Genomic DNA, 12348 nt, shown 5'->3' with positions numbered 1-12348 from the left:
TCTCTGGGACTCATTAAGCAAACACAATGGTTAAGCAAACTCATTGTTCATTATGGACCATTTTTTGCCAGAACCGGAAGCTTTGTGCTTCCCTTGTAACCCGCAAAAAAAAGGGTGCTTCTGTGTAACCACTGTTTCAAAAGTTCCACACCTACAAGTAGATAGTTTTGGTTGTCTGTCTTTACATCTGGTGGAACTGACTCAAATGGACTGTTTTTCCTTGCTTTTGATCAGTATTTTCCTAAAGACTCTCCAAATAGTTTGCTGCCACTAAGCAACAGAAAACTAGAATTTACTTGGATTGGGCATCTTATATATTCCATTTTTTTATCCACATATATCTCATCATCATCATTTTAGCCATTGTCTATCCTCTGCAGGATGAAGGCCTCTGCCACGTTTCCAACCAATATGGTCCTGAGCTTTCTTTTGCCAATTAGACCCGCGATACTTGTTGACGTCGATCCATCTTGCTTTAGCTCTCTTTCATGGACATTTTTTATCAAGTGGGATCCATTCTATGACTGCCTTGATCCATTTGCCATCAGTTCTTCTTGCTATGTGACCAGCCCATTTCAATTCTTTTGCTCTCTTAATCATATTGTATAATTTTGTTTTTCTAATCCATGTGCAGGTCTTTTTAGTCTTATAATTCCGAGCATTACATAGCTATTTTAAGAGTTATAGTTTTGATTAGTTTGCCAACAGTTTGTTATCTTGATAATGAGTCTCTGAAAATCAGGTATAAGAGTTGTTTGGATAATATTCTGTATGCTAAGAGATAGAGAGTGATGGCCCCAGATGCCTTATATGGTACTGATTTGGTGAACCTTCTTCAATATAATATTGTTGTATCAACAGGATTGACTATGACATCCCCATATTGTGAGATCAGAAACCCAGAGTTCCAAAAGTCCAAAGGGTTATTCATAAGAGGACTGCTCTTAGTGAAGAAAATTATTTTGGTCTCGGTATGTTCTAATGGCACAATTGATCTCGTTGACAATAGTTGCCAGCCACTGCTGGTAAAACATTGTGCATAATTTGGAGGGAGGAGAGAATATGAACTTTATGTTTTAGAATTTGCTTCATTCCCTAATTTTACTTTAAATTAGATTTTAACATTTAATATTAAAATATTATCTTTCCCACATAAGCTTGTACTGAGCAAGGAAGACTGGTAACACATATTTGCCTGAAGGTATGCAGTAACTCTCCCAAATGGTTACCTCTACAATTTATGCAACGTATTGTATATATATCACTCTATAAAATGGAGAAAAAAACTGTCAATATTGCAAAAAAAGCTTCTTACATTGATAATTACTAGAAAATGATAATAGAAACTGTCTTTCCTTGTACAACAAATCTCCAGGTTAAGAGTGCCCTGGTTTAAGAACAACCCATGATTGAGAACAGAGCCTATTATAAAAAAATTGAGTTAAATACACAATGATTCAAGTTAAGTACACAATGGTTCATTACACAATATTATATACTAAAACTGTTCCAGGTTGCATACAAATTAGACCTAAGGACAGATTTCAGAAACAGAACTGATTCTTAAATTGAGGACTACTTGTACTACGTTCTGATCTTCTAAAATCATACCATATTCACACAACAGTTACCTTTCCAAGTCTACAGGCAAAGTCCTTGAATGAGTTGTATGTATCATACATCTCAAGAATAGAGAACCATTAAGAACAGTGCTTGCCACCAAATGATATAAAGTATTTGGGATTTCCTTCCTCTATACTTTCATTCCTGCAATCAAGCCTTGCAACTTTTTCATTGCACTACACTGTACTATATTTATGCTTTTTTTACCTATAAAGAAAAAGCTAATACATTTTGTGAGGACCATAAGAATTTACATATTAGACAAAATTGTTGGTTTTTTTTTCTTTTCCATGTTTCTCTTTTATTTTTAGTTCATGTCTCAGAACAGAAAGTAAAAAATTTATTTATTTATTTATTTATTTATTTATTTATTTATTTATTTATTTATTTATTAAATTTTTATACCGCCCTTCTCCTGCTGGACTCAGGGCGGTGAACAGCCAAGAATAAAAAACATCCAATACAAAATTTAAAATTATTAAAAGAATTAAACAAATTTTGGCCCACATTTAAAACATCCCAACTAAAATCTGTTACAATTAAAATATCTAAGAGGGGGAGGGTTACGCCAGCCCAGCTTGGTGAAATAGAAAAGTTTTGAGGGCACGGCGAAAAGCACGGAGATCTGGTATCCTACGTATCTCCGGGGGCAGGTCGTTCCAGAGGGCAGGTGCTTCCACAGAGAAGGCCCTCCCCCTGGGGGTCGCTAGCCGACATTGCCTGGCTGACGGCACCCTGAGGAGGCCCTGTGCCATGGAGCGCTTTAAAGGAGGTAACCAACACCTTGAAGCGCACCCAGAAGACCACCGGGAGCCAATGCAGCTCGCGCAGGAGGGGTGTCACATGGGAGCGGCCCATCGCTCCCATAATCCCCCACGGGGCCGCATTCTGCACCAGTTGGAGCCTCCGGGTGCTCCTCAAGGGGAGCCCCATGTAGAGAGCATTACAGTAGTCCAGGCGGGAAGTGACGAGAGCCTGAGTGACTGTGCATAAGGAGTCCCGATCCAGAAAAGGACGCAACTGGCGAATCAGGCGAACCTGATGAAAAGCCCCCCTGGCCACGGCCATCATATGCTCTTCTAAAGACAGCTGTGCATCCAGGACGACGCCCAAGTTGCGAGCCCTCTCCGAGGGGGCCAGTAACTCGCCCCCAATAGCCAGCGATGGCACCATCTGGCTATATTGGGACGCCGGCAGCCACAGCCACTCGGTCTTGGAAGGGTTGAGTCGAAGCCTGTTTCTCCCCATCCAGACCCGCACGTCCTCCAGGCACCGGGACATCACTTCAAGGGCATCGTTAGGATGGCCTGGGGTGGAGATGTACAGCTGAGTATCATCAGCATACTGATGGAACTCCACCCCAAAACCACGGATGATCTCACCCAGCGGCTTCACATAAATGTTGAACAGAAGGGGTGAGAGGACCAACCCCTGCGGCACCCCACAAACAAGGTGCCTTGGGGTCGACCTCTGCCCCCCTGCCAACACCGACTGCAACCGGCCAAAGATAGGAGAACCACCGTAGGATGGTGCCCCCCACCCCCAACCCCTCTAACCGGCACAGCATGATACCATGGTTGATGGTATCAAAAGCCGCTGAGAGATCTAACAGGACTAGGATAGAGGAACAACCCCTATCCTGAGCCTTCCAGAGATCATCCACCAACGCGACCAATGCCGTTTCCATGCTGTGCCCAGGCCTGAAGCTGGACTGGAGCGGATCTAGATAGACAGCTTCATCCAGGTACTAAGGAAGCTGTCGCGCCACCACACTCTCAACAACCTTCACCACAAAGCGAAGGTTGGAGACCGGACGATAGTTAGCCAAAACAGCCGGATCCAGAGAGGACTTCTTGAGGAGGGGCCTCACCACCGCCTCTTTCAAGGCGGACCGCAAGACACCCTCACTCAAAGAAGCATTAATAATCCCCTGGAGCCAGCCTCGCGTAACCTCCCAGGAGGCCAGCATCAACCAGGAGGGACACAGGTCCAATAAACATGTGGTCGCATTCATCTGTCCCAGTATCCTGTCCACATCCTCAGGAGCGACAGGATCGAACTCTTCCCAAATGACATTCTCAAGACTAGCCTCCATCATCCCATCTGTACCTACCCAGTGAGAGACCAAGCCTTCCCAAATCTGAGTGATTTTATCGTGCAGATAACTAGAGGCAGAACGACATATAACCCTTTTTGTACTGAAACTAAAATTTATACTGTAAGTTGGAAGGTACACTGTAAATCCTTGTGAATTACTTGAAGTAGTGTCTTAATTTATATCAACTTATCCATATTTTAATATCTGGATCAGAGGACTTTCTCTGTGACCTTTGACGGCTCTTTAATTGTCAAAACAAGACAGAAGATTCCTTCAATAAAGCTCTCACACTTACGGTACATCTTACCTAATGTTCATCATGCCACACCATCCATTTGTAAGAAAGTCTCAAGACTTATATTTTGAGTGAATGCGTTTTCAGTTCAAAATATTTCCACAACAGCTAGACCAACATATTCTGAAGTGGAAAAGCTGTTTTAAACTACAGAGTAATATTCTTGAAATGGAGTGTTTCAAGTTTGAGATGTTTCAACTTCAAATGATTTTATCACAGTGACTGTTTTGACTTTGTTAATTAGTGCTATAATTTTAATATTTTACATTTAATTTATAGATAAAACATAGTTGGACAGCTATTTCTCTTAAAATGTTTTAAATAATAAACCTAGAATTGCTTAAGAAGAAAATATTCAATTACATATTTTATTCATTTATTAAATATTTATGTCATTCATTTTACTGATAAGCGACTTTGGGCAGATATAATACACCTTTAACTCAATGTATCTGAGAGCAACACTCATTCACTTTGAAAATTAACATTCTTAAAAATAATTTTAACACAATGACTTTAAGAAAAATGTTTCCATTTTCAAAAAAAATTAAAATTATTTAATTACTGTTTGTACTGTTATTGAAACAGCAGGAATGAACAGAACTACCCTTCTGTAGACAATAAAATTTATATTTGCTATATATCGAACATTTAAGAATTAAAAAGTTTAGGACTTTACCCAAATTAAAAACAAGGGGCTTGTATCACTTTGAACTGCCTTGTAACACTAGGGACATGCAGAATATGTATTCCTTATGTATTTCTAGGAATGTGCAGGAAAGGAATAGAATCACAGGAACAGCAAAATCTTAGAAGTCTAGTCCAAACCCCTGCCCAGCATAGGAATATTCTTCCCATTGAAAACGTATAGTACTGAAGCACCCACAACTCGAGGGTTAGGCTGTTCCTCCATTGAGAGAAAAGGGAAATCTCAAAGCACACACAGATATACTTCAATCTCCAGCTATTGAACTAGTATGGGAATAAGAGCAGTGCAGCTTCTTCCCATCCTTCTTAGGATACATATATATGCAACTGCTATACAGAAACAATGCTGAATGCTATGACTATTTCATCGTGTCTCAAACCTAACCCTATCTAAGTGTGCAAAATCATATTTACTCATTACGGATCATTAGGCAACTTTCCATTTTCTTGCTAGAAATCTTATTGAAATTAAATGTTATCTCTAAGGTAAGCAACTACTGTATGCAATAGTCAATGGTATCCATTTTGAAATGACAATATCCCTTCCAATTATTTACTCACTTTTGTTGCCAGCAGTAGACATTAATGGCTGTGTGTTAAGTTATTTTGAGGGGACAGCACATTTACACTGTTATACAAGCTTTATACTCACTACTTTACATTGTAGCCAAGTGTCATTTCTTCAGTGGTGTCACATGAAAAAATATACTTAAATATTTACAAAATGTGAGGGGGTGTACTCACTTTTGTGACATACTGTAGCTGAATTACATTTAATGACTCAAAGTAAGGCAGCACTTTATCTTCTCAACATTGGCAGTTTTTAAGATGTATGGACTTCAACTCCAGAATTTCCCAGTCAACGTCCTAAAGCTGCCAAGGTTGAGAAAGACTGCTTTATAGCATCTTTATCCGACCCCGAAAAAAGAGTAGCATTCTGAATCTGCCATTCAAGCGTAGGAACTCTGAAAAGCATATGAGAAGCATTTGAACTCTAGACAATTGTATATAGATATCTGTTATTCACTTAAAGATTAATTCTTTATGGATTCAAAACCAAAAAGTCCACCACTTTTGTAACTAATAGTGCTTTAAATGCAGTTTTGTCATATGTAGCTACAAATTACTTATATCTATATTTAACCAGAAGGGATATACAGGTAGTGATTTAGTAACCATTCAAAGTTACAAAAAAGTGACTTACAACTGGTCCTTACAGGTTGTAAAGTGACTTACAACCCTTGCAGCATGCCCAGTGCCACATGATCAAAATTTTGCCACATGGCAACCAGAATGCATTTACAATGTTTGCAGCATCCCAAGGTCATATGATCACCATTTGCAACTTTGTTTTTTTCCAACAAGCACAGTCAACAAGTTGGATTTGCTTAAGGCACAAGATTCACTTAACAGCCACAATGATTCACTTAACAATTGTGGCAGAAAAGGTCATAAAATTGGGTGTGATTCACTTAACAACCATCTTGCTTAATAACAGAAATTCTGATCTCAATTATGACAGTAAATCAAGGACTACCTATAGTGATCCATTAGCTCAATTTACAATAATTGCTGTGAATTAATTTTATAGAGCTTTCTGTTCAATGAGTTAAAGCATGAAACTTCCATTGTACTTTCTGTTAAAGAAAACCTATATTCAGGTATGTAGCTAAACAAAACCCATACACATCCTCTGCAGTTCATACAGTTTTAGTACTACTTTTATGAAGAGCCGAGATGGCGCAGTGGTTAGAGGGCAGTACTGCAGCTACTTCAGCTGACTGCTAGTTCAGCAGATCAGCAGATCAAATCTCACCAGCTCAAGGTTGACTCAGCCTTCCATCCTTCTGAGGTGGATAAAATGAGGACCCAGATTGTTGGGGGCAATATGCTATTTAATATACTGTCTTTGGTGTAAGCCGCCCAGAGTCCTCGGAGAGTGGGCAGCATAGAAATATGACAAATAAATAAATAAATGTTAGTTTGTGAATTACTGCAAAAACCCATGCAAAGATTCAAAGAAATGTATGACACTGTTTGAAATTCTATAATACTGTCTATAAAATAACTTATTTGCTCAATACAGGTAATCTTCAACTTACAACAGTTTCTTTAGTTATCATTCAAAGTTACAGCAGCAATGAAAAAAGTGACTTATAACCATTTTTCACACTTATGACCACTGCAGTACCCCCATGGTCACATGATCAAAATTGAAATAATTGGCAACTGGTTCATATTTATGACGATTGCCGTGTCCCAGAGTCATGGCATCACATTTTGCGACCTTCTGACAAGCAAAGTCAATGGGGAAGCCAGATTAATTTAACAACTGTGCTACTAACTTAACAACTGCAGTGGTTCGCTTAACAAATGTGGCAAGAGAAGTCGTAAAATGGGGCAAAATTCACTCAGCAACATACATTTTGGGCTCAATTGTAGTCGTAAATCGAGGATTACCTGTATTAATTTTAACTGCCTCTTCATATTCAAAACCTTGCTGTTAAAATGTTCCAGAGTGTCTAATTCACCTTCCCTCAATCTCCTCACCAATTTGAGCACTGCTGTTTGTGTTATTCATCTCCCGTTTCCATAATACAAAAATGGGTGAGACTTCAAGACTGGCTCAAGCATCTAATCAACGTTTTGAAAGATCGAATACTAGACGGTAAACGATTTTTTTTTTCCTGGTTTCACGCCGAGCTCTTCATTACATCTGTACAGGAAAAAGGCCAAACACTTCCTCTTCGCTCCACCCCATCTCTCTCCTCAAACTGGCGCACATACACACAATGGGAATGCCCACTCCACCGACAGGAGGAGTCTGACCTAGCACGCAGATAGGCGCGCAGCGACGAACTTCTACTCCCTTTCTTTCGGTCTTCCCCCCTCCCCCCCCCCCCCCCGCCTATACAGCTGACCTTAAGCAGCTCGGCAAAGTTTCCTCCACAATTTGGACCACGGCAAACTAGGTCATTTCTCTGAGGGCGAACAGGTTCCATAGGGCAGAGGGAATGAGCTTCACAGGCAAGGGGGAGCCCTCAGAGGTAGGCCTCGGAGGTCTCGTGTCACCCGATGCAGCTTGGCCTCACACATGCCGGGCTCAAGAGAGGGGGGGGGAAACCCAAAAGCCCGGGTAATTCTTCCACTCAAGCCCATCCCAACCACTAACACCTCCTCATAGTTCCAGTCAGGGGCCGTGCCAACAACCACCTCCTCCCATCCAAGAGGCCGAGCCCTGCCGGGCCTGGCTGCCCCGCGTTCGCCCGCCGGACTCCATTCTCACCTCCTGGTTGAAGGCGTTCACTGCCTCCATGTTTGTCGGTCGGCGGCCTACGCTACCGCGCGCGAGGAGCTGAAAGGTGATGGCCGAACGTCGTTTTCAGCAGCGTCCCGCCTTCAGGGCCTCGGCGCTAACATGTCCGTTTTGGCGGCAGCCCGCAGCGACTCGTTGGCGAAGTTTTCGCACAGACCGTCCCTCTCTATCTCTCCCTCTCTCTCTCTCCAGCGGAACGGCAAAGTGCACGCCGCGAACAGCACCCTGGGATAGCAAGGGCCTCCCAAGCCTCGCGCCACCCATCGGAGGAAGGAGACCGCAGGACAAAAACCATAGACACACAAGTGCCTACGAGTGCGCACGCGCGCAAGGAAACGCATGCGATTGAGCTTTCTTTTTTTTCCCCTTCTCGGCTTTGGCGGACTACTTCCCGAAGACTTTCTTAAGGGTACCCTTGCCCTTGATTGATGAACATTTTGATGACTTGTCTTTACGTGAACGATAAAATACGAATATCAATCAGCACTTAAATAATACACGCCGGTTAAAATCAAAAGGGCGATTTTTAAAAATTCGTTACTTTTTCCATTCTTACAATTTAAAAACGTCAGAACGAATGTTGTAATCCTGTGGGACGGTTGGAAATGGACGCATTGCTGGTAGGGATTAAGGTGCTTCAGGAGTGAGGCTTTCTGGGTCTACCAATCCGAAAAATTACACATCCGCTGAATCACAGCCTCTAACCGGAGGTGTTTCCAGGTAGAAGGTTCTTAGTAGTACAGGTAGTCCTCGATTTACAAAAGTTTGCTTAGTGACCATTCAAAGTTACAACGGCACTGAAAAAAGTGACTTTTATGACCATTTTTCACACTTAAGACCATTGCAGTATCCCGATGGTTACGTGACTTACATTCGGATGCTTGGCAACTGTCTCACATTTATGATGGTTGCAGGGTCCCAGGGTCATGTGATCAGCTTTTGCAACTTTCTGACAAGCAAAGTTAATGAGGAATCCAGATTCACTTAACAACCTTGTTACTAATTTAACTGCAGTGATTCACTTCTGTGTCAAGAAAACTTGTAAAATGGTGTGAAATTCACTTAAGTTTCTCACTTAGCAACAAAAATTTTGGCCTCAGTTGTGGCTGTAAGTTGAGGACTACCTGTACTAGCACACAAAACAAGATTTGCCTTTTCCTCCTTTCTGGGCTCTCTAGCTGGAAACACCTCGGGTTAGAGACTGTGATTCAGCAGATGTGTAATTTTTCGGATTGGTCTAGTCAAGTGGAATATAGGTAGTCCTCAATTTACAATAGTTCATTTAGTGGCCATTTCAAGTTACAGCAGCATTAAAAAATGGTGACTGATGACCATTTTTCACACAACAGTTGCAGAATCCCCATAATCAAAATTAAGATGCGTGGCAACTGACTCATATTTATGATGGTTGCAGTGTCCTGGTGTGATCAACTTTTGTGACCTGACAAGGGCAGTCAATGGAGAAGCCAGATTCACTTAACTTTTACTAACAATTGCAGTGATTCACTTAACACTTGTGGCAAGAAAGGTCACAAAATGGGGAAAATTCATTTAACAATTGTTTCACTTAGCAACAAAAATGTTAGGCTCAATTGTGGTAGTAAATTAAGAACTATCTGTACATGATGGAAGTATCATCCAGGTGGCAATTATGAATTATTAAGAAACTTTGTCCAAAGATGTATTTGATTATATATAGCCCTTAAGTTCAAATTGGAAAATTAAGTTGCTGTACAGTTTATTAGTACAAAATGCAAAAGATATAAACAAACCAAATTACAGTATAAAATCTGTCTTTAAAAGACAGATTTATAGCTAAAAATAATACTTTATAAACCTTTTAACATCAGAAAGGGACCAAATCATAACTCACAAGGGAGTGTATCATATATTTTTGGAATTGATGTAAGAGAAAACATTGTTCCATAATAAATGAGTCCTTGAAAGCAGAACATTTTCAGATCCTGTCCTGCATTTTCTAATATCCAGACAGGTTGGTAACAGGTGAAGTAGTCCTTTAAATAGATCAATTTAGACATTTAAACATAAATATCAACACCTTAAACTGTGAATGAAAAATGAGTTACAATCATTACAGATCTTTCACTATAGATATCATGTAGAAAGGATAACATGCAGAAGACAAAGGAAAGGAAAATTCACTCGCTGGTATAAAAAGTCTTTGGTCCAATGTGTTTCAGGCTACATTAGTCTTTTTGGTACAATATTAATGTAATCCAAATAAAACAAAAAGTTTCTAATATAGTAGAAATGCATTGGACTAATCAAATAATCATTATTTCCAAAGTAAATGATTTTTTGTTTTATTCTGTGATTTTTTTCCTTTGGGTCCAGTTTCAAGAGTAGCTACAAATAGAGGACACTGCGGTTGTCAAGTCAGTACATATGTAAGGCAGAGAAAAAATTGCGAAAACAAAACAGTTTGTTCAACAGTTGCAACTAGATTCCTTACTATAGCCAGCATTAATATCTAGTGGTGGTTAAGGCTCAAAGAGCACCAAATTAGCAGCAATTTAGCCTTGTTTGAATTTATTTTTCTTAGATGTTTTACCCAGACCAGTAGTGGGTTGCTCCCAGTTCTGTCCGGTTCTTTAGAACCAGTAGTAAAAGTGGCAGGAGGCTCCGCCCACCCACCCAGATATCATAATTGACAATCTGCGCATGTACAGAAGCGCGCGTGCGCTCCTATTGCAAACCGGTACTAAAGGTAAGTAGAACCCAGACCATTATGAAACACAAATATCATTCAAGAATAGTGATTGCTTTTTAGAGTTAAGATTGTAAATGAAATAGGCTAGAATTATCTGTATATTGATGGCATACTGCTCTGAAGTACTCCAAAGTTTCATGGAAATACTGTCCAGCATGGGACTCGAGATAATTTACACCAGCAAACCCTAAGGAGAAGATTGGAAGGATCACAAAATAGTGGTTCCAAGGCCAAATTGTCCTAGGCTAGTGTAGAAAGTCACCACCCACCCATCCTCCTAGAGAATGAAATATTTTGAGGAATATTAAAAAGGCAGGATAGAATATTTCCCCTAAGGGAGAAATGGGAAAAAATCTTAAGGAATTTTTTTTCCCCGTAAGGGAGGCAGAAACCAGCACCAGTCTCCCTGCCCCAAGCAGAATCCATTTTGTCAATTGTCCCAAAACCACAGGCTAGTTCTGCTTCATCAAATAAAGGGAACCTTTGTTTCTAATCAGCTTCCATTTTATTCCCGGCTTGGAACTGGAATTGGATTTTTCTTCCAACACTATCCAAAAGGATGCCTGGGTCAATTACACTAAAAGCAATCAGAACAATCAAGGGAGGTGGTTTGGTTCTTCCTGCCCAAAACCACTATACAGAATTTTGTGCCAATCCTGAAACCCAAATGATATATCAAACAAGTGGGATTGCACATGGGAAAGATTTCAATGAGCAATTCCTTCGTACATCAGGGAATACAAAACTATAAGTGAAAAGAGACCTTACTCCTAATTAAACAAGTCAATTAATATTTGCTTAGCTTCATATCAAATTCCAGCACATTTACACCTCAGAAAGATTAGTTGAAAAGAACAAATAAAAGCAACTAGGCCTCCTGTTTGAATATTCCCAGTCATTTTTCTTTTTCCTTTTGAGCAATTCCTCACAATTTTATATAATACAGAGGATAAGATAAAGCTGCTCTCTTAAAGGGACTGTTGCCTTATCTAATAAAACAAAATGTTTCTCTTTGTCGTGTGTAGCCAAGAAAATCAGATAATTATCTAGTAGCTGAAGCACATTTCTAACTTTGCTTTCATTATGCTCCTGTCCTTCCTTATTTTTTAAATTTTACAAGGAGTCTATGTAATAGTCTCAGTCTACCATTATTTCTTCCTCATTTTTTTTTCTAAAGAAAATTGAGATGTTTCCAGATAGAATTATAGTGTCAAATCATCTTGTTTTAAAAGGATTTAACCATTATACAGTATTCCTTTTTGTCTTTCATTTTGTCTCAGGCAGCAGGCTCTGTACTTTTGTTCATAAAAACAACACAAGCATAAGATCTACAGATATAGATTCTTCAGTTTATTATTATTCTAATATAAGATACAGTCTTAAATATCCTCATTTCTTAAAAAGTAAAATGCTGTGTGGGTATAGAACTGAATTCCATGGTTTAAAGAAATTCTAATGGTTTCTCCACACAATCTCTTTGTCCCAGCACAAAGAAACTCCATTAGCCTTTTCCTAAGGAATGTCCTCCATCTTGTAGCTGGGGTACAACTGAGGCAAGATGAAGCTAGTTTCAGCTG

At 39.9% G+C, this 12348-nt stretch overlaps 1 protein-coding gene across 1 annotated transcript in view; it reads right to left on the bottom strand.

The window, feature by feature from the left end:
• Positions 1 to 8211, bottom strand: part of SCAF4 (SR-related CTD associated factor 4) — a 73585-nt gene extending 65374 nt beyond the window's left edge. Inside the window, exon 1 of the mRNA XM_070942620.1 lies at positions 8011 to 8211. Coding sequence (XP_070798721.1) covers positions 8011 to 8040 — 30 coding nt within the window. The 5' untranslated portion in view covers positions 8041 to 8211. The remainder of the gene's footprint in view (positions 1 to 8010) is intronic.
• Positions 8212 to 12348: the final 4137 nt, after the last annotated feature.

Source organism: Pituophis catenifer, unplaced genomic scaffold (genome assembly GCF_029215685.1).
Source record: "Pituophis catenifer annectens isolate HBS135680 unplaced genomic scaffold, rPitCat1.0.hap2 SCAF_4, whole genome shotgun sequence".
Classification (NCBI taxonomy): domain Eukaryota; kingdom Metazoa; phylum Chordata; class Lepidosauria; order Squamata; family Colubridae; genus Pituophis; species Pituophis catenifer.
Note: the sequence above shows the minus strand (reverse complement) of the source record. Positions and strands in the feature narration are given on the sequence as shown.